The sequence below is a fragment of the Carassius carassius genome, chromosome 11 (genome assembly GCF_963082965.1).
Source record: "Carassius carassius chromosome 11, fCarCar2.1, whole genome shotgun sequence".
NCBI lineage: Eukaryota > Metazoa > Chordata > Actinopteri > Cypriniformes > Cyprinidae > Carassius > Carassius carassius.
Genome location: NC_081765.1, coordinates 27,531,631 through 27,555,682, shown reverse-complemented (window position 1 = coordinate 27,555,682; position 24,052 = coordinate 27,531,631). Strand labels below are relative to the sequence as shown.

Here is a 24,052-nt window from a genome sequence, read left to right as displayed (position 1 = left end):
AGTTGCTATGTTGTTTGAAAATCATAAGAAGCCAACAGTTAGGCCAACATTTTGTGATGTCTTATCCACCTTATTTTGCAGCACAGAATTAAGCTACTGTATGTTCACTTAATTTGTGAGACTTCAGATACATTAGCCACTATAGACAGAATAAAGTGCTGTAATCAGTAAAAATATATGCGCTACATATCAGTGTTTATGATTGTGAATTAAATGAACATGATAAATAACAGTTTGCATTATCAAGCAGCATAACAGACTGTTTTGTATAGCTAAAATAACTAAGCGAATTGCACCACAAACCTCACACATTCAAGTTACAAATGCCCACATCCTCTCTTACATAAAAAATAAGGTGGATATATATATATATGTTTTGCTGTTGTTGCCACTTTTTGTTGTTGCTGCATTTTTTAAAAATAGGAATAAAAAAGTCACATAATGCATGGTCTTGTTGCTTAAATGGGTCAAATGATGCAATTTCAATTTTTCTTTTCTCTTTGGAGTGTTACAAGCTGTTTGTGCATACTGTAGATAAGATCCCTAAAGTCTCAAACCCAAAGAGATATACTTTATAAAAGTTAAGACTCGTCCACACCTACACACGTCTACTTCACTGTATGGGAAGATTTGCATAACACCATCCAAATGTTCATGCAAAGAAAAAAGGAAGTCTCATCATGCCGAGACATGGCATCACAGTAAAGGGAGTAACATTTCCGTCACACGCTTGAGGTATTCGGCCAATCACAACGCATTGGATAGCTGGCCAATCAGCATACACCTCGCTTTTCAGACCGATTAATTTTTTAAAAATCGACATGTTTCAGAAAGGCAGTGCACTGAGAAGCAACAATAAAGTGCATTATGTAGAAAATAATGTTTTTTTGTGTTTGTTTTTTTTGTTTTTTATAAACACACTGCATTACACCAAATAAACTAAATTATGGTTGTTGTTTTTTTGCAACATCATATGACCTCTTTAATGCTTTAGTTAATATCTATAAATCTGAAGTGGAACACTAAATGAAAACAAACTACTGGTAAAAATTGTGTTTTTGAATAGCAGCATCTTTTCAATTGTTTCATCACAAATACTTAGAATGTATTTGCAAAGATGGCAATAGATATATTTTTTCTTTTTTTGCTATTTCCATTTCAGTTACATCTATCAGGTACCTCATACAATTCTGCATAATATTCCAAAAAAATATTACTTGCAGCAAAGTTGACTCAATACAATACAGTAGACTTAAAACAAAGATGACTCAATCCAAACCAAATGTGGTGTGGTCACCCTTCAAGATCCTAAAATCTTTCTTACATCATAAACCTTAGGAATGATGCCAGTGTGAAAAGGTATAGACTGAAATACCACAGGTCTTAAAATGCAAGCAAGATGAAGAGGTCTCAAGCGAATGTGTGGTGTTTATTTCTCTGTATGGCACCCTGAAGCCCTTTCATGCTCTTTAAAACACTGGTGAGTCAGATGTTTTTATTCTAACACCCTAGCAAAACAACTGCCCCAAAGCTGTACCAAAAGATTAGGTAAGGCATTTGTGCCATGCTGTAAGTATTAACATTTATTATTTATCACAATTAATACACATAACTGCATGAACATGTTTTGATTTATCACATCATTAACAAAGCTCTGAGGTCATGCCACCTCTCTGCTGTAAGCCAGGATGGAATGAGATTACACAGACCATCATTATGGCTTTAATTAGATCAAGGACAAAAGCTCAGTAGCATCATTTTGAGGTTTCAGTGCAAGAAAGGTCAATACATAAATGCCAAAACAAAACAATTGTATATCCACTTCACTAAATGATGCCATTTTTTATAAAGCTATTGTTGGAACAAGTACACAGAATGACAAAATTTTATTCAATAATATAATATAATATAAACATCTTCCAAAGCTATTGATCGGACAAATATTTATTAACATTAATATATTATAATATAATATAAAGTTTGCCCAAGTTGAAAATTATATTTTATAAATCAATCTAAATTTTATTAAGTTGCTGTTCAAATAAGTGTAGACAATTACCATTTAGTTAACATAATAATAATAATGATATCAATTACAGATAGTCCACTTAAAAGTGAAATTTGTGTCACTATTCACTCAAACTCATGCCATTGCACATCTGTTTGCTGTTATTTTTTCTCAATGAAACAAAAAAGGAGGTATTTTTTATACAGCATTATTTCTAGGCGTCCAAAAGAGTTTAAAAACAGTAAAAAGATTATAACTACAAAATTTAAATAGATGAACCATTCTTTTAAGTGTTTAAGAGATTAGAGGAACCGAAAGCATCAGCTGACACACATTAAAAGTGCAACACCAGGGGTTTGTTAAAACCACCCACTCACAGGTCAATGAGAACCTAAGCACAAAGTAAACAAGATGCTTTTAAGAAAATTAAAATCAGTGGATCATCGTTAAGTGTTTATACAAACACCGTTAAAAAGAAAGGATAACTGTCAAAGTGCAGAGGAAATGGGCTTTTTAGCCATGCAGAATGTCACCAATGTAGCCGATTAGAAAAGCAATAAAGTTTCAGTGCAGCCAGAAGGATGCTTCAACTCATCTGAATCACTACACAAAACAGAATACATGCATATCAACTCAGTTTATTCTAATGCACTGAATTAGTCTTTTTGCATCCAGTATAGATTCATATCCACCTATGAGCAATGAAACATCACAACCTCTCAGGTGGATGAAGAAAATCTGATGATAGGCAGAAAATGAATGACTGAGGAAGGTACATCGGTGTACTTTGATTGACAAAATGCATTTGTGTGCATGCGTGCATGTATGATTTTGAGTGTGACTATGCGTAGATGCATCAACTTATGGGGACTGTTATTACATCCCCTCCATCACCCTCTTTGCAAATGGTGAAGTTGCATTTCACCTACCACAAAAGAACAAAACAATATTCAACCGCTCTAGTAATTTTCCATTAGTCATACTTGCTGATGACAAATTAATAACGGTCACTATGCAAGGGTCCATTAGCAAAACAAGAGAAATCATTTGAAATCCAAGCAATTTATCAGGGATTATAATTTCCAATTGGTTTCAAATATTAATGATGTTTGAGACCTTTCATTACACACTCCACTGAGTGTTTGTGTGGACAGTTTGACCTCTGGGGCCAATGGAAAGTTGTGCATAGCCAACAGAACGCTATCTCCTTTCAGAGCAATTATTTATTTAAGTGTGGCTGAAGCCAAGCCCCACATCTTACAGCTCAACCGTTCCCCCCAAATGCAAACTATTTTAAGAGCAATATCACAATTTTTATACCACTATTTTAACAGTAAATAGAGCAATCCTTTAGTCCTCATTATAACAATTTCAACTATCATTTTATTTGAACAAGATGATAAGGCTGTAGATTGTGATGTTTCTCTGTACATTCAGATGTACTTTTCTCTCTGGACATCATTTTAATACAGGTTCTTCCACCCCAGCAGTTAAACATCCATATTAGAAAAAGCACTCCGTAATGCACAGAGCAATTACAGGTGAAATGTTCCCTGAAGAGACAGAAACAGCAGGCACTTTGCGAAAAATAACTATTCACTGAGGATGAATATAAGCACTTGGGGTTTGAGTGTCAGCTGAAGCAGACCAGAAATATACATTGAAGTTGCATGTTTGCTGATTTAAATGCTACGGGTGGGTTGCTTCAATTACAACTTAAATCGCAAAAGGGTTTGTTTATCTAGGTTTTAAAATTTAATTTTTAATAGGGCTTAACAAATCAGTCATTAAACCTTATAATGGGAGTATTGTTACTTGTTCACTTCCTTTTCAGTGACAGTAGATAATGCCTCTGCAATAAGTAACCTGTGCAGGTGAAAGGAAAAAAACACTACTAATGTAATGATTACCAAGTTCAAAAGCATACTACTACAGCTCTAACTGAAATGTAATTCAGAGTTTATATTAATGGGAGCACAGTATTAAAGGTACCCTAGGATTAATGATGGATGAAGTACAAACAATTAATAAATGTACCATAAATCTCAGTCCTTATTAGTGCAACCCACTGTGAAATACTTGTGTACTATGTTTAAACATGATGGTGAGCACCCAAAGTCAGCCTGGTCTCTTGCCTCAATCTAAATCAGTAATGATTCTCAGACAGCACCTACTATTTCAAAGCCAGCTATTTTTACCATTCATTTAATGGCAGTACTTTACAATTGTAAACCATGCAAAACATTACTCTCCCTCTCATTCAGACTGACTCTAATTGAATAAGGTCTAGGCAAAACTCCTGTGCTGAAGGCCTATATATAGCTGTGATGTCTTTCTGTGTAACCGGAGAGTGTATGGCCTATTAACATCACAAAAATCTAAAGCCTGGCACATTCCACTGTCAGAAATAACCAGAGGGGTATAGATGGTCCTTCAGGCCAAGAAGACATTGAAAGACATTGAAAGACAAGGAGTGGAAAAGTCTAAGAAATGCAGAAGTAAAGAAGCCACATACATAGAATGGGAATGGTCAGAATGACAAAGTAGTAAAACAAAACAATACAGACTCCAGAAAGATTTAAATGAAAGGAAAGAAAAGAAAAGGGAGGATAATAGTGGGTAGAAGGCAGAAAGAATACATTGTGAAGGAAAAGCAAAAGAGAAAGACATACTGTATGACATTTAACTGAGCGACAAGACAGGTGTAAACTCCACAACTTGTCCAGCGGATCGACACATGCATCATGACTACAGATGTCTTACTCTAGATACAATTCAGGACCCAGATTTATTAACTGGACATAGAAATTGTTTGGCATAGAAAAATTTTAGGAAAACTGCACTAAAAATTTAACTGAAAAATATTAATATTACTATGAACAGCCTACAGTCAACCAAATAAATAAGCATGACATAGGCTTGTTATTAAGAAGAAATATGATATTATAAATGCACTAAAACACAAGTATTTATTTTGCTAGTACCATAACTATGCACAATAATATGGTCATCTTTTATTAGTTTCTTTCTCTATCAGATAAAAACAAACCTATTGAGAACAACCACTGTCCTGAACGGTTTTCAATCTTCACATGCCCATATTCTCAGCCAAGCCATAAAAAGCAGCAAAAGTTAACATTCTGTATGTCTTAAACAACAAAATATATTCTCCACAGATCCCTCTGGAGTACACTCCGCGACCTCCAGGGGTCCAGATACCCTATACATTTCTGTCACTATGAAAACTAAACTAGAGTCCAGTGAGATGTAACAAACCCTTAAAAAACTGAAGCCCAAAAGATCATTAAATGTCAATCATTAAAATGGATTGGAAGAAAAAACATACACCAAGAGTCAAGAGAATGCTGCAAATACAGTAGAGGTGAAAGTGAGATGTGGTTGCATAAAACACATACATCATTTCTGTTGATGCAGTGCAAATGAGAAACTCAAATCCAATGAGAGTCGTAAAAGATGCCTGCATTGCTGACAGTTTGGCGATGAAGCTAGTGGCATCAGTGAAATCATAACGCAGTCAGAATGATGTGCTCTGACATGTCCAGTTCAGCTCTGTGACTGTGAAGGACAACACGGAGACAAAGACGATCCATCTGAACACATCTCATCACAGCACTGATCCAAAACCAATGAATTACTTCTGATTACTTCTTAAAATCATTTATCACACATTCCTTTCTGACCAAATTACAACTGAAGTACGAAGATACAATTCACTAGGGTTAAGTGATTTACTGAAAATTCAAGATATATATGTGATGATTTTGTTGGTTAGATACAAATAAGCATAATTACGCATATTCGAATTGTTGTGCCTTTTGCAAGTTTTCTTCACAATCCCTCCTTGACAGATGTTTGTATATAAATAAAACGTACCAATTTATATGCCAACTGTATTAATGAAGTTTAAATTGCAGACAATATTACATTAACAACATCAGTCTTAATATTCTTGGCCAGTGTTATAATATTGTCTCTAATTAAAAAAATTGTCTCTGAAATCCAAAAATCACATGGATGTACATCAAGCTTTTCATTTTAAACCAAAAACACAAACATCAAAATAGTAAATACTGTAGCAAGGTTGAAAATATAGCAATCACTTTTTATAGCTGTATTGCCCAGTCCTATTGTTCACACACTCCTCGTAAAGATATAGTGTTTCTCAGAGGGTTTTTATACATTACTACCAAGAGACATCTTAGACTGTAAAAGCAAACAATCTCCACCACATTTCTGCCCAAAAGATAATTGCAAAGAGCACATGAAATTTCTTCATTCTAAGTTCGGGAAGAATGCAAAGTGCTAATTCAAAACCTTCAGAGGAGAAGATGAAGCACCATGATTTGGGGGGTGGGTGGCGCTAATTTCACAGCTCTACTTTGGGATGGGTGAGCAGCTTGTTTCAGCCCCTCAGCTGCCCCCATCATTCCACCCTCGGCCACCAAACAGGTCCTTGAGGAAACTGCCACAATGAAACCCCAAACTATCAAAGTGACTAAAGAAGGAGGGGCGGCTACTTTACATTATTGTCTGGACTAGCCACCATTTTTTGGGACACATCAGAGGGATGTGTTACTCCTTTAGCAAATTATCACATATCACATTTTGGTGCACGAGAACGGAGCCCTGCACATGACAGGCAGGAAAAATATAAGGCTAAATTGTGTGCATAATTTACTAATTCATTCCCTCAATGTACTAAAACGTGCACAGGATTACTATAGCTTTCCCTCGAATTACTATTGCGTTCAATCGTTTTATAAATTGTGCGCACGATTTACTAATTCGTTACCTCGATCGAGCGAACGCAATAGTAAATTGAGGGAACTAATTAGTAAATCGTGCGCACAATTTATTTATTTTTTCTTGCATGTCATGTGCGGGGCTCCGTACACGAGAATGTCTGCCTTCCACCTTTTTTCTCTGAAGTCTAATTCGATTAATAGCCACATAACCTTGATAATAGGGCACAATGTTCTTATGTTGGTATCTTATGCTCCACTCATTTTTTACAAGATAGTATAAAAAAGCCACGGATTTCTAAAAATGAAACATTAATGTTACATTTACATTTAAAACTACATTCGTAGTTACCTTCACCCAAATCCAAAACGGCTAGGACAGCACTGCTTCTGGCCTCTCCAAGATTGTTGTTGGCGATGCAGGTATAGAGGCCAGCATCACTAGGTTTGCAATCCCTGATCCACAGGCCTCCGTATTCCTGGTTATCCATGTTGAGCAGGTCATCATTGTGGTACCAGTAGAGGGTAGGTTGTGGGTCTCCAGCCACGGCCACTTTCAGACGGATATCACAGCCAGTGCCTACTGCAGCGTTCCTCATCTTCCGGATGAACACTGGAGGAGTTGGGGTTGGGTACACAGGAGCAGCAGGGTCTGGTACGACATGATCAGAACTAACTTTTGCCCGTTTCGATGGTATCCTGGGGCTGGGAGGTGCCATTCCTCCTGCTTCTTCATCAGCCCCCTTCTTCAAGGTCATCTGGACCTCAGCTTTCCTCATGATCCAGTGGAGAGCTTCTTTATGGACTGCTACACGTTACTAAACTGACTGAAGCTTCAATTAAACTTACATTAATAAGTATCTCTAATGCACAATAAATTGTCCAAAAATAAAACAGCCTTTTATAATTTGGAGTTTTGATATGGAAAACATATTCCGAATAAATATTATCAAATGTAAGACTCCACTCCAGATTTAAGTTATCTACACCAATTAAATGCAATATTTACTTATCAAATGATTTCTTAAAAAAAAGAGGAAATCTCTACCTGCATTAACAGAAGACTTCCCCAAAGGCCTTCAGGCACATAGAAATGTCACAAAAAAGGTTTTCTGCATCATAAATGTATTGGAATACGTTTCTAACATCCTTGAGATGTCCAATTAGAGAAGCTGAAAACAAAATGTTTAATCTTTCTCCAATTAGGTGTATGTAGCTTGCGCATGTACTCCTGGCTGGATGGTATTTTTAGAGCGAGTCCCAGAGGATCATATTGCATTAGCAGCTACCCTTGTTGCCTTTCGGAAGATTTGGCCTCAGCTTTTCACCCTCAGATTCAGGTCCCCCAGTTCTTCAGGATCTAAGGGGGAAAAAATGACCGCTGGATCCTTTAAGAAATTACTCATTTGCAGGATTTCCAACTGGTCTCCAACTAGGTGCCCAGACTTACGTCCCCTTGCCCTCCAAGTTAAGCTGTCTCACTCATGATAGCCCCCTCCCTCCACTCGAATGTCCCCCGGGGAGGTGGCAGACAAGTCCCTCTTAGTCATCAAAGAACAGCTGTACCCTGATAGGTCAAATTTTTTTGGGCAGCCGGATGCTTTGGCCCAGCCCCTCATCTTCTCCCCTGACATTCAAGGCCAATCGCAAGCTCCAGAAAGTGTGACATGAGGACATAATGAGGGAGGGATTCAGAATAAAGCTCTGATTCATGTGTCAATGATAGCTGCTGAGTGAGAATCGATTCCAGCATCAATTTCAGACTTGGCAGTGGTATTTTTTCCTTAGAAAATAACATGATTAAGCACTCAACCCTCAGAACAAAACCTATTGATATATCTCATCAGCGATGAAAACAGATTCTATATAATATAGACTGCCTGCTGGACACTATGTATACGTGCAAGCTATTTTATGGTTCTAGATAATGAAGACAAAATACAATATTGATTAAGAATTTTATTTTTATGTTATTTTATTTCATATATATAAATATATATATATATATATATATATATATATATATATATATATATATATATATATATATATATATATACACACACACACACACATATATATATATATATATAGCAAACAAGAAATGTATAGATTACTATTTTATAACAGTAAATAAAACAACTGCTAGTGTTTTTATACATATTATACATTTATAAATTATCAGCATTATTCCGAGTTTAAATAATTAGTTAATTTATAATTAAAAAAGAATAATAATATACATATATTTAATCTAATTTCACTACTCAAAATTCACTACAAAATCACTTTCAAAATATTATGAAAATTTGAATTCTGTTCATTCAGCAGCTGTTAGATGCTTATGCCATTAATTCAAAAAGGTGAAATACTGAGTGATTAATCAGCCTGGATTATATATTAGTCTATCACTAATTAATTAAATGTGTTCAGTAAACATCAAGTTCATACCTCAGTAAAGTAATATTGTGTCCAATGATACAATCTGATACAAAAGATCCGGGGCTATATATACAGATTTGTATAAAATGCATAATATGACAATTTCCACCGCTTTGTGAACGTTTAAGAGTGTTCACAAACCGCCAACCCTCTTGTACATTCAACAGATGAGTGATGTTCATTTTCCCTACTTTAAAATGAGATCACAAACAACTTAAAGGATTTCAGAGGGCTGAATTTCATGCTAAGCATGTGCTCTCTTTTTGAAACCCCCTTTGAAAAGAAAGTCCTCTTTGCAGTTTGTCCTGCAGGACCCAGTTGTCATAGAAACAGCATTGCTCTCTGGACTGCTGAGTTGAGAGCTAATGTGTGGATGGTTTACAGGTCTCTGAGTGAGTGGGAGGGACAGGGAGGCAGATACAACACTTTACTATTCTAACACAATAGGAGAGATAACAGATGTTTTAGCTGGACTCTGTTTTAGGGGCTAATATGATTCGGAAAAGGCATGAATGAATGGCAGGGATGGTGACACTGGTGACAAGGATGATACCGTTGATGGACAACAATTAATTGAAGAGTTACACTTACGTGTGTGTGGTCGAGTCTCACCTGAAGCTGGAAGCAGAGCGCTGTGATGAGTGGAGTGTCTGATGCGCGTGTAAAACATCGCCCCCTTCTGGTTTAAACGACATCTTCGTAATTAGGGTGTTTCCTCAGTGATGTCATTGAGGATAGAAACTGCCCACGTGTGATCACATTTCTCGATAAATCAACATTTAGACATTACATTTCGTTACATTGATTCCCAAAACAAGACCAACAATAACTTAATATGAGCTAACTTATTATTTTTTTGTGGAAAAACTCTTTTTTTGTTCGAAAGCTTTATGACTTTATTTTTTTCTGCATAATAAATAAAGAAATGTTGACAGATTATTTTTGGTTGCATTAGCCATCTTGTCTCATACAGACACAGACAATACTGTAACCATAGCATATGTGCCAGTCTCTCTCTCTCTCTCTCTCTCTCTCTCTCTCTCTCTCTCTCTCTCTCTCTCTCTCTCTCTCTCTCTCTCTGTGTGTGTGTGTGTGTGTGTGTGTGTGTGTACATCTAAACCAGAGCTTATTCAAGCCATTCACAGATTCTTCAATAAGCATTATAAATACCACTTGGATACATGCAGTAAACAGCTATTTTTATTTTTATTTTATTTATTTTTTTGCCAATTATGTATATTAGTTAATTAAACGGTTATTAGTTAAATAAATAAAAAAATATTAGTTATTTTTAATCTAAAAGTAGGTAAAAGGTAAAAAGGTTCAATTTTTAAGTATCATTCGGTTACATACATACATTCTCCTCGTTGCAACTGAACTCATATTTAATGTAGTAAGATTTTCTTTTACCTTGTTAAATGTTTTCAAGGATGAAGAAATTACACATTTGCTCTCCATCTTGGCGTCAGTCTAACTTTGTTAGCTTCTAACTAGTTATAGATGAATTTGTGCCAAAATAGTTTGTTTAGGATGCAAGGTATTTGACTTCGATTCATATGTACATTCTGGTGAATCGATTCGTCTCGGTCTTCGCTTTCACATGTAACTTTGGAAATTCTGATTCATCTCAGTGAATCGGTTCCTCATACTCGGTTCTCGCTGTCATGTAGCGTTGGGATGTAGTACTAATAATTCCAGTGAATCAATTTTGTGCGGTTCATGAAAATGAACAGATAAAAAATGACTCACCGATTTTAGACCTAGAACGGCTCGCTTATCTCTTCTTATATTTAAAGCTGCTGTTTTGGTTATATAAATTATTGGTGTTATTTCTCTATAGTTGTATTTGTTGTAAATGTACTTAGTTTGATGCTGTCAGTTAGCCTACTGACACATAGTTTTGTGGCAGAAAATACAGATTAGATTAATATTTATATACTATATATTAAAATAACTGCTGAAAAATTTGGTTGCTTTTCGTAAAGTTTTTTTTTAATTATTATTATTATTTAAACTTTAGTGAGCGCAGGCAGATGTCGCTGTTTCATCACTAGAGTTGGATCAGTTCGCTGGTCAAAAATGGGCTAGCTATCATTTCTAATCAGAAAATGTATAGCCTATGAATATATATAAATATAATTAAATTTTTTTTTTTTCAAACATTGAAGTATTTTACCCCACATATAAGTTAATATAAACTATTTTAAACTAGGCTATAATAGAGCCTATTTTAATTATTTAAAAAATCCTAAAATAATAAACATCTGACTGATCTTAGATATGGCATCGTCTCTCAAGCAAACACTTAACGGGAAAACCTCAAAAACATTTCAAGAACAGAAGAACGAAACTGGGTGTCACAGTTGCCAATGACATCAATGGCAATAAGGCAGTCCCACGACCACATTGACGCTGTGCTCATCGCAGGTAGTGAGAGACTGACGTCAGGTCGGATGAAAACGGCCGTAGAATAAATCTGCTCCTATGCGCTACCGGAATTCCTCGCTTTTTGAGGACTATTCATAGAAAGTAAGCAAAAATCCAGGATGGTGATAAAAATGATGGTTGGAAGGAGAGAGCAGTCTGTTGAAGGGATCGTCCTCCTTCAACGCCAGACGTTGAAATAACATAAACTTCCACACAACACCCGGGTAAGTGAGCTTTGTATTGAGCCACTGAAACACTGAAGGAAAAATAATGCATGATCAGTTGTGTTTTTAAATACATTTAGGCATTGTGTTAGCGCAATGTGCAATGTTAATACAGGTCGTGGCAGGATGTGTGTGTCAATCAGTTTCAGACAAGGGACTACACCCAAGTGTATTATGATACATGATGTTACTGTTTTTAAATGTTGACTGTACTTAATATTCCTTCCACAGCACAATGATCTTCATCTCTCAATTGCATTCCTAAGAATGTGGTTTTTACTAATACTACCTGATGTTCAACATTATATTCACTTGATGTGCAATCATACTAATTATTTAATATCGTTAATTAAGGGCAGTCATATAACTTAGATTTACATTCAGGTAAAAAAAAGAGGCTATATATATATATATATATATATATATATAGATATACACATGTATATATATACAGTATATATATGTATATTTATATATATATATATACACAGTATATATATTTATATATATATGTATATATGTACAGTATATATATATATATATATATATATATATATATATATATATAAAGTCTAAGTGGTATTTGAAATAAAAGTAGCACACAGTGAACTGTTTTGCTTCACTGGACATCAAGGTGCTATCAAAATGGTTTAATGCACAAAGGTAAGCAATAGTGTGCTAAATATTAAATTGCATTAATCTTCCTATGAATAGTATAGACAACAATATACAAATTATTAGTATGGGTAAATACAAAAAAAATAACATTTTTGTAATGCATAACAACAGTAGTGTGATCTTCTGTACAACCTTTGATATCATCACAGAATGATATTGGAAGTTTATGTTTCCTCCGTTTTTTTTTTTGTTTTTTTTTTTTTTTTTTTAGATAATGTTGCCAATATTCTAAATGAACACTGTATTATGAACATGAGACCATAAGTATGTGGTTATAAATCTATAAAATAAATGGACACTTTGCATAGGGTTTTGTTGTTGTTGTTGTTGTTGTTTTTTGAGCCAATCACCAGACAAATAAAGCAAAAAAAACATCATGACAATACTGATTGGCTGATGGTAAAGCAAGAATCTCTCAAGCTCTTCATGACCATGAACTGTGTTGTGAGAGGCTGCAAACAAGGGTGTGTGGGGGGGGGGGGGTCCATAAAATTATTTTTGGTCCTTCAGGGTAATGCTATTGGATTGTCCACCTAAATGGCCCTGCTAATGTTAATCAGCCAGATTCTGACCAAATGGTTGTGCCCCAACATTTAAGAATTGCAAGTTAATTCTACAATGTGAAGCCGTTATCCACCATGTCCTTAAAAGATGTTTATGTCTGTCTCACAGAAATGGCGAGTGATCGGGTGGCCATCCTTACGGATGACGAGGAGGACCAGAAGAGGAAATATGTTCTGTCAGAACCATTTAACACTCTGTCCCTGGGGCAGGTGGCAAACACTACACCGTCCAGTCAAACAGCACTGTCTGCCCCCAACGACACACTCCCTTCCCAGCCCTCTCAGAGTATGGACTGCATGGAGAGGTGCTGTGTGCGAATAGACAACCATCTCTTGATTTCCAAGGTCTTCTACTTCTTCTTTTACTCCGCCTATGGCTCTTTACACCCCCTGCTTGCTGTGTACTACAAGCAGCTGGGAATGACACCCAGCCAAAGTGGCCTGCTAGTTGGGATCCGTTATTTTATCGAGTTCTGCAGTGCGCCTTTCTGGGGAGTAGTGGCGGACCGCTTCAAGAAAGGAAAGGCAGTGTTACTGTTTTCTGTACTCTGCTGGGTGGTCTTTAACTGCGGTATTGGCTTTGTCAAGCCAGCTGCTATGACCTGTGTCAGTAAGGACCCTGCTGTTGAGACACCAAACAATTTTACAAACTATACACAAACTGGTAACCATACCAGACAACGAAGATACCTGATTGAGAATATATACTCTGCTCCTCCCATTTCTCAGCCAATATTAGAAGCATATAGACCTCACTCTAGATACATACGAAGTGCAAATGTAAATACCTCAGTCGATCCCTCTGGAAACTCCACTGAGAATCCTGTCGGCGTTTCTATGCCATCTAACTCGACAACAGTGTCGCCTCGTACCTCGACACCTACGTCAAAATCTACCTCGACAACTGAAACAAAAGCTACCACTGCCAAACTCAAAGAGAATATCATAGTCTTTAATAAGAAACAAGTAGATACTATATTTCTCTTGATCCTCTTGGTCATTATTATTGGTGAGTTCTTCAGCGCCCCAGCTGTGACCATTGTGGACACTGTCACTCTTCAGTACTTGGGCCAACACCGAGATCGTTATGGACTCCAGAGAATGTGGGGATCTCTGGGATGGGGTGTCTCTATGCTGTCAGTGGGCATTTGGATCGACCACACGCACATCACAGTCTTCATTCAGGGTTCGGGTTGTGTCCAGCCCGACTACAAGAACTACCAAATTGCATTCATAGCATTTGGAGTCCTGATGACCGCAGCACTTATTGTGGCAACGCAGTTCCACTTTGACAACAGGGTTTATCGGTCAGACGAAGAAGAGGACAAGAAGGAGGATGTGGAAATAACTCAAGTGGTTCAGGAGGTCTCGTCTCCAGAGTCCAGTTCAGATGATGCACCCGTGTGCTCAGAAAGCACCCCACAACATTTTCCCTTCAGAGATCTCTTCCGGATCATTTGTGGCGTCCGCTATGGTACGGTTCTCTTTGTGGCCTGGTTCATGGGGTTTGGTTACGGTTTCGTGTTCACCTTCCTCTACTGGCATCTGGAGGACCTGAAGGGCACCCCCACTCTCTTTGGCATCTGCTCGGTGCTCAGTCACGTGTCTGAGCTGGCCGCTTATTTCATCAGCCACAAACTCATTGAGCTTGTTGGACACATCAGGTGGGAACCTAATTATGTAAAATATATTGCATCATTTTTATTTAACTGCACTTGTATTGTAAGATTATCTACTACTTTTACATATGGAAAGTGGGCTTGGATTATGAAACATTAATTTGGAAATTATTTTTTATTTGTTTTAATGGCAGGTATGCAGATGCTAGACCAAATAGGATAACCACTTACCGCTTGTACATTTGTTCAGTCCACTTTCCAATGCAAGTGGTTGGCTAAGGCTTCTCCTGTTATTTGGGATGTTCACACTGACAGCAGTTTGTCTCAATCATGAGTCATTCAGTTGCAGTGAGAGTAGAATGTTGAGCAATTACGTATACAAATGAGCACACTTCAACTTTTATGCAAAAAGCAGTGGCAACTAAGTGCAGACCATTTTTGATAAGAGTTGGATAGTAAGGTCAGGTAAGAGCCAGTTCACACAGAAAGTGAGAAAGTGCTTTTGTGTTCCACTCTGCTGTTAATTGTTAAACTAGATGGATGCATTTAACTGGTGCATCGTGTCTTGCCACCTTTAGCCCCATGTTTTTAAGCTATTCTTAAATGCAATAATATTTCCTGTGTGACTGGACCGTAAGAAGGCCTATGTAGACTCTGCGACCTCCAGCAACTTAAGTTCCTTGGGTATATTTCTAGCAAATTCCAAAAAAACACTGTATAGGTCAAAATGATAGATTATTTTTTTAATGCCAAAAATCATTAGGATATTAAGTAAAGATCATGTTACATGAAGATATTTTGTAAATTTCCTACCATAAATATATTTTTGATAAGTTATATGCATTGCTAAGGACTTCATTTAGACAACTTTTGAGTTGATTTTTTTTCAGTATTTAGATATTTTTGCACCCTCAGATTCCAAATTTTCAAATAGTTGTATCACAGTCCAATATTGTTCTATCCATGCAAACCATAACAAACCATACATATATGGAAAGTTCATTTATTCAGCTTTCAGATGTTGTATAAATCTCAATTTCGAAAAATTGACACTGGTTTTGAGGTACAGGTTCACATATTATTTTACAATTTAGTGTTTATAATTTATATAAATAATATTAATGTAAATAAATGTAGTTTATTTATATTTATAGTATTTACTAATACTTTAAATGAGCTATTATGTTCAGATTTTTAAGTTTAGTTTAAAATGAACGGATATAATTAGAAAGGCAAATTGTTCCTTATGTTGTCATTACATTCAGAGCTAGATTTACTGACAAAATTATATTAAATTGTCTCTTCTACACATTTGGTTTGTCATAGACAGGTGTCTTCTGATGTTCACAAAAGCTAAACACTCATTTATAATGTATGCTCAGGGGTCAGTGTTGAGCAAATCTTTGTATGGGAGGAGCCAACTACTTTATTTTAGTTACTAGTTCATGTATTTTAGTGTGCCCAAACAACGCCTTCATGCAATAGTAACCATATCCTGGTTGCTCAATATTTTATGAGAACACGACCAAGCACATCTGCCAGATTTGTGGCATAGTGGTGTACATTAGGCTCACAGGGAAAGTTCAAAGGTTGTTTAAGGTGTCTCAGTAAGTATTGTTGCCTTTGGTTAAGCTGTAAATGGGCACTGCCTAGCCTGGGCACACTATCTACAACCAAGATGCAGGCCACCCTTTTCCAGGATGTTTACCATGTGAATATGGGTGCTGGTAAACAGACACTTCTGCTCACATCCTCAATCTCCTTTTGTTCTCAAGTGTGCGGTATTTCCCAGAGTACTGGCACTTTCTGGCACATTCTAGCTTATGGAGATGTTTTTTTTGTCGACAGATGCTGTTTTGTGAAAAGCTGATTAGTTAGCAACAATCTGCATCTGCAGGTATAGTAATTATGCTGCGTAACAGAACTGCAGTTCCATGCAACATATAAGATGATTTCTGGCTTACCATACTGAGCAACTTGATTGTTGTTAAAAAAAGAACAACTAAATAAATAAAAAGCTAATGGACATGAGGTGGTGAAACTTGCAGAACTGCTGCTGCTCACAAAGAGACTATATCACACAATGTGATTTTATATCTCAAGATTGTTTCATTAGATTTCATAATGTGAGTATATACCAAAATTGTAATTTCTCACAATTTAACTTTATTTCTCAATGTGATTTTATATCCCAGAATTGTAACTCTATATTTCACAATGTGACTATATCTCACAGATGGGATTTTTATATTAATATATAGTGTACATTAACTTTTTATATATTATATTAAATAATATTCCTACAACAATTTGCTACATTTGTATTTTAGTCAGTATACATTAATAATACATTCCTGTGTTCTACATTTAAAAAAATCTTATGGAAACAAAAATGTTATTGATATTGATACCTTCAGTTTAGTCTCTATAGCCTTTGTTATGTGGCCTGTTTTCAGTGATGACTGCAGAGAGGCCTGTAACTTTATCCTGCCATTAGCCCGATCACACATTGTCAGCATTGATCCACTGAGCTTGCTTCTTTTGTTGATCAATTCTAAAGCTTTCTAAAGGCAGAGGGTGTGGCAGAGTCAACTTTATTTTTTATAGTGTACCATGAAATGTTCTCTGTAGTTTGTAGAGTCAACATTTGCATGGCTATCTATCTCCCAGAGCTGCTTTTGTTCATGTAGCTGTATGAAGAGATGAGTTGTAAAGCTCCTGTTTAAAGGTTTTTGTGTAGTTTTTTTGGTGCACACAACTATAAATGAGCTGTTATTAGGTTGATTTCTCTAAAACATTTAAACACTGTGGAGCAAATCATTGGAATCTGACCAGCCTGACAGCTACACTGACTCCACCAATGGCGTGAGATTGGGGCGGGACTATGTATTTGTTTAAGCAATGGAGGACAGGGAGAGTATTTAAGAAACAATCATTATTTTAAGTCGTGATGAAGCGTAAATAGTGATAGATCTTTTCTTCTGTGTTATGTACATCCCAGTTAAACAACTTTTAATTTGTTTAAATCACTTTAATTATAAAACAATTTGTTGGTTTAAAAAATGTTATAGCGTATATAATTTAAATTGGTGATAAATTCTGCTCAAGTAAGCCATTTCAAGGTTGATTCCCTCAAAAAGTGTAAACGTTGTGCAAAACATTGGTCTGTCGAGCTTCCCGGACAACAGCAACACTGACTCAACCAATGGTGTGAGTTTGGGGTGGGGCTATGTATTTGTTCAACCAATGGCAGATGGGGAGAGTGGTTAGGAAACCTGTTTGGAAACAATCTTTATTCTATTTAAAGTTGCGATGAAGTAGCTATAGTCTTTTCTTCTGTAATTTGACGTACATCCCAGTTAAAAGAATTATCAGAAAAGAAAAACATTTAGGACAGGGACTTCTTTATTCACTGAATGTTGCTTATATCAATGCGAGCTTGCAGGCGATCATAAAAAAGGTGCGGTGTTTAAGCAAACTGAATGTTTGGAGAAGTCAAGACATATGTCTCCTGTTGTTTAACCGGAAGATTGGGTTATGTTGTTTTAATAAAAAATTACTAGTTAAAAAGATGAATATGAATGAATCGTATGAATGAATTGTTCACAATATCATGTATTTAGAAATTATAATCATAATATCATTTATGACTATAATTTATCCTCAGTGATGCTAATAGCAAAGAAATGATATGCTTCAATTTAATAGGATTGGTTTTCCATGAAACAACATTCAAATTAATCTGGTATTAATGACATTAAAGTATTTTTGTCCTGTCAGAGATTCTGTGTTTGTAGATTAGCACTGGTGAGATCATTAATTCGGCCTTCAGAATAGAGACTGACGTCGCCAGCAGCAACACCCAGCCTTTACTAGGCCTTATAAACCAAACTGGTTTAGCTACACCCATCGTGATATTTTCATTGTACAGAAAAGCATTGTTTCATACGTATGAATGAAATATGACATACACATGATTGTGTTTTCTTTCTTTAGAGTCCTTTATATCGGACTGGCCTGCAACACTGCACGCTATCTGTACATCTCCTACCTGGAGAATGCATGGATAGTTTTACCCATGGAGGTGCTTCAAGGTGAGAAAAACAGTGTTTTTGTGTCACCCGACTGGCCTTATCTAACAGAAAGTGGAGTTGTGATTAGTAGGCTGTGCTCTTGAGTGACCACAGCTGATGTTTGAGATCATCCAAGGACATGAATCAGCTGTTTTTGCACTATATCTGCCACCTTATTTCACATCAGACATGCTGTTGCAATCACACAGTTACAGTTTAGAAATACACAGGTTTAGGGCAGTGCCGTTTGTTTCAAAACTGAAAGAAATGTTACTGTCACTGGCTAGATGGTACGTTATGCTGTTCAACATCGGTTGTTAGAGGAGTAAACTCTTTTATTAAAATGCCAAGACCTTTGAAATTTTCTAAACCAAGTTTAAAAGCCTGTTTAGCTGCTTCAGCCACTATTATCTTGGGACTGTGTTGACTATTGACATTGTACAGGATGACCCTGTTCCCATCGCACATGAAGCGTAATAGTAATATGATATTATATACAATATTGTTAGCTTGCTATCAGTTTAAGTCTGCTCATTTATATACGCAAGTTCTAAAGAAACATTAGAGACATGAAAATATATATATCTTTTTTTTTTCATTTTGTTTCTTTTAATGATCACTTGTAACAGAATTAAAGCATATTGCGTAATACTTTTATAGAGTTGCTTTTTAACATTTTAGTTTTCAACATATGCATATTTGTATACCAACTAAATGGTGTCTTATTGTTGTGGTCATTTATTTTAAAAGAACTCATGAGCAGATGCACAAGTGTTTGCTTATGTTAATGTGTCATGCAGGTTTGACACATGCATCCGTGTGGGCGGCATGCATCTCGTATTTGAGTGCTGCTGTTCCTCCAGCTCTGCGCACGTCAGCTCAGGGGATCCTGCAGGGGCTGCACCTGGGGCTGGGGAGAGGATGTGGAGCCATGCTGGGAGGAGTTTTTGTTAACTTCTTCGGTATGATATCAACAAGACCATGAGACACCACAGACTTCCCATACATGTGCCTCATACGTGCTTTTAAGCTGTTATATATTTAGACCGTTGAAAAGTGTCAGACCCTTGTAGTAAAGGAGAATTAAACATTGACTTTTTATAACTTAAATACTAATAAATCATTAAATCTTATTTGATCAAAAATAGAGTAAAAATAAAACTAAAATATTATTACAATTTCAAATAATTGTTTTGTGTTTGAATATATTTTATTTAGTTATTTATTATGTGATGCAAAGCTGAATTTTCAGCATCAATACTCCAGTCTTCAGTGTCACATGATCCTTCAGAAATCATTCTAATATGCTGATTTATTATCACTGATGGAAATTGTTGTGCTGCTTAATATTTTTTGGAACCTGTGATACTTTTTTCAGAATTATTGGATGAATAAAAAGTTAAAAAGAAATTTTAATTCTTTCTCTTTTTTTTTTTGAAAGAAATTCATACCTTTATTCAGCCAGGATGTGTTAAATTGTTAAGAAGTGATAGCAAAGATTTATATTGTAAGAAAAGATTTATATTTTAAATAAATGCTGTTCTTTTTAACTTTTAATTCATCAAAGAATCCTGAAAAAAGTATTGCAGTTTCCCCCAAAAATATTTGGCAGCACAACTGTTGCTAACATTGATAATTCTAATAATATTAAAATGATTTCTGAAGGATCATGTGACACTAAAGACTGGAGTAATGATGCTGAAAATTCAGCTTTGCATCACAGGAATAAATTTGATTTTATTGTATATTATAATATAAAATGTTATTTTACATCATAATAATATTTCACTATATAAAATTTCCCCCTGTATTTTTGATCAAATAAATACAGCCTTGATGAGCTTAAGAAACTCCTGTAAAAAAACATAAAAAATCATTCTGATCCCAAACTTTTGAACGGTAGTGTGTATACAATTTTATAGAAATGTCCCTAGACTTTTGGGCCTTACTGGATATATACAGAAAACTTCGATTGTTCTTTTCGGTTTCCTCTCAAGTTTCCTTTTTCACCTTGCAAATTTCCTGTTTAGGTGCTGCAGAAACCTTCAGAGGCCTCGGTATGGCCTCCCTGGTTACATTACTCATCTTCTTTCTGATACAGTGGCTGTTAGGTCAGAACGAGGATAAAAGTACGTTCCTGCTGTTTTACAACAAAATGACCATTTTGCTGGAGTAGAACCTGCCACAGCTTCTTGATTACGTCTGTGCTCTTTTACAGAGGGATCGATGTTGGCCGAGAACATCCCAGTACCCTCCAGCCCAGTGCCTATCGCCACTATTGACTTAGTCCAGGACCAGTCCGCATCTCAGCCAAATCTCGAATCAAAGTCGCCTCCTAAGAAAACCAGGCATCAGGAAGAGCAAGAAAATGTCAACAAGCCAGCCTGGGTGGTGTCTGCTTCCCCGTGGGTCACCATTGCTTTTGCCCTCTATCAGATCAGAGATATGGTTGCTTTGTCAAAGAGCAACCCCTGTGGTGGAAGTCAAGCTCTGCAGGTAGGATAGCACCCTTTGGGATTTGGACATGAGGAGGTGGTGAAAGTTTCACTCTTGCTGTTTAATTCCCTTTCCCTGCTAATGTTCTTGTTTATACTTGTATTCGTTTATCATCTTGGCTTTTTGGAATGGAATTATTGTGAAAACCACTATGGAAAAACATATCATACTGATGGCAAATTATATTTGATATATTTTTACAGAATGATTAACTCTTTCTCTTTGCATTCACGCTGTCATTTTCTCAGGGGAAAGGTGAGGAAAAATCTTTGCACTTTTTACACAAAAATGCATGCAGTCCTGTCACAGTCTGTTATTGCATTTCCTCTTTCATTCTTCATGTATTCTTGGATAATTTACATAAGTCTTGCTAACACTGTTGTACAACCTACTTCTTGCCAAAATAAATGCTTTTTTGTTGTCATCTTTGTTTGTCCTTTCTTAAAACACGCTTCTGTGATTCAGCTGCTTTGTGTCCAGTTTAATATCTTTTTTTGAGCAAATGTTTAAAGTCAGGACATTTTTTACTTTTTTTGCTGCCGTTTGTTTCCCCGCATTTGGCACAGTTACTATCATTGTACTGTCATTGTAAAGTACACATAGTGTTTATATTTGAAGTCAAATAAATGCTTGGTTGATGCATCTCACGAAACATTTCACGATGTCCAGGTCATATTTCACCACCTAAGAAAATATATATTTAAAAAAATGCAAAAAATATTAATGAATCATAGTAATTATTGTTTGTACTGCCTTTATTATTTTTAAATAGAGAAAGTATTGCAGTATAATTTAATTTAGTCTTTAATTCAGTCAATAAAAAATAAAAAGCATCTAGATGGATTATTATAATGATAATTGAGTGGTTAAAAATATATATATATTTTCAGGACCAATTATAATTTTTTTTTTTTATATTTATGACTTTTTAATCCATTAAGTCTAACATTTTAGTTAAGAAAATGTAAAACTTAAATTGTGAAGTATTTATGTGTCATAGTAATAACTGTTTATATTGCCTTTATTTTTATTAAAATAAAATGAATTATTTCAATTTTATCTTAACCCTATAGAGAAGATTTTTTTGTTATTTCAAAATAAAATACAATCTAGTTAACAATTAGTGCATTTTTAAGAAAATATCACAGCTTAAAACATCATGATCCTAAAATGGTCTTATTTTAATTTTAATTATTCATTCTAGCACACGTCTTAACAAATAAAATGTACCTTACCTTAGTAATTTATTTCAAATGTTTAACCTTTATGTGTCCTCCTCTTGTAGGAGACAAATGAGCAAACTTCAGTGCCGCCACCTGCTGATGAATCCTCATCATCACAATCCGATACATTAAGTCCGGCAGAATATCTCTCACAAGGACCTACTACCAGTGCATTCGTTCCTCAGAACACACACCCTGTCCCTCCTGTGGAAGAACCGCCTCCATCCACAGGGAGAAAAGAACCAGTAGAAAACTCAACTCCATTGCCAGGACATTCCAAACAGCTGCCTCCAACAGCACAACCACAATCAACAATCCACTGAACTGCTTTGGGAAACAGCCTTATGATTTAGAGACATGGTATGGGGTGTAAAAGATGACAGCTGATGTTGGACCAAAAATATTATGTTGGCATACAGGTATTCTACATTAGATGAGGCAATATAATCTATTTGCTTTGCACTGCCACAGTTTATATCATGCATTAGTAGTTGCAAAGGGCTTGCAAGTCTTTGTACAGGGTCAGTGCCTATGAGTAAATCTGCAAACTTCTGAGTGATCAATTCTTATAATGTAACAGCTAAGGTGCTTCGGTATAATAATCACGGGACTTGCCATTGCTATAGAGAAGCATAGTTGCTTTGCACTCTGTATAAAATGTTATTTTGCTATTCATGCTTCCATATTTCTTGTGACCAAGTTTAAATATAAAACATCTATTCTGTATTAAATAAAATGTTAAAGCCATGCTCTGTTCTGTTAAATATATAGTTATCTGTAAAACCAAGAGTATAGTAGCTAATACGAAGCATCGGAAGGTATTGTTTTGCCCAATATGAGTTCTGAAATCATCTGTATGAGTGACTTCTGCTTATAAAAGATATGTTTACATATGATGACACAATACAATTGAGAATTTAAAATGTAATAATTCACTTGGAATATAGTGCAACATATTGGACTAAGTTTATGGTCCTTTTTTATAATTTTTGGAACTCACAAAATGATAGGAAATCTCTAGTGACATTGTGATTGAAAAGGTACATTTCAATACTTCTGCGTATATGCACAATTTTATTTGAACAGCCACTTAGATTTAAACTTAAGTTGTTATTCAATATTAATCTGTTCTGCTTTTATATGAACATTACTATCATATGACGTCAGAAGATTTGAAACAGAAACTTTTGAAAACCATATGTCCTCGTTTAGTTTAACTATATGACAGAGAGTAATTTGGAGATCCAGCTAAACTTCCTCTATGTGTTCCAAGGAAGACGGAGAGGTTTGAGATTAAGATGAGCATGAGTAAACTAGATACAATTTGCATTATTATGTGAACTGTTCCTTTAACCAACACTAGAGTGCACTGTTTCCTTAAATTACATAAAGGCTGTGGAACTGTATGTGTTTGTTCATTGTCTTGAACAGTTGAGGCAAATGTATTAGCTAGTGCAATGATATCCTGATATACCTGAGAGCAGCACAGTCACTGTTAACAGAGTATGGACAACAGTTTTTTTTTTTTTAAGTGTT

At 35.7% G+C, this 24,052-nt stretch overlaps 2 protein-coding genes across 2 annotated transcripts in view; one reads left to right on the top strand and one right to left on the bottom strand.

Moving 5' to 3' along the window:
* Window positions 1-8,264, bottom strand: part of LOC132153131 (striated muscle preferentially expressed protein kinase-like) — a 47,764-nt gene extending 39,500 nt beyond the window's left edge. Inside the window, exon 1 of the mRNA XM_059562394.1 lies at window positions 7,124-8,264. Coding sequence (XP_059418377.1) covers window positions 7,124-7,550 — 427 coding nt within the window. The 5' untranslated portion in view covers window positions 7,551-8,264. The remainder of the gene's footprint in view (window positions 1-7,123) is intronic.
* Window positions 8,265-11,564: 3,300 nt separating this feature from the next.
* LOC132153129 (major facilitator superfamily domain-containing protein 6-B-like) lies at window positions 11,565-23,439 on the top strand. Its single transcript, XM_059562392.1, has 7 exons — window positions 11,565-11,864; window positions 13,215-14,769; window positions 18,721-18,818; window positions 19,598-19,759; window positions 20,828-20,926; window positions 21,016-21,293; window positions 22,579-23,439. Exons 2-7 carry the CDS (start codon window positions 13,217-13,219, stop codon window positions 22,837-22,839), a joined length of 2,451 nt encoding a protein of 816 aa, XP_059418375.1. The 5' UTR covers window positions 11,565-11,864; window positions 13,215-13,216; the 3' UTR covers window positions 22,840-23,439.
* Window positions 23,440-24,052: the final 613 nt, after the last annotated feature.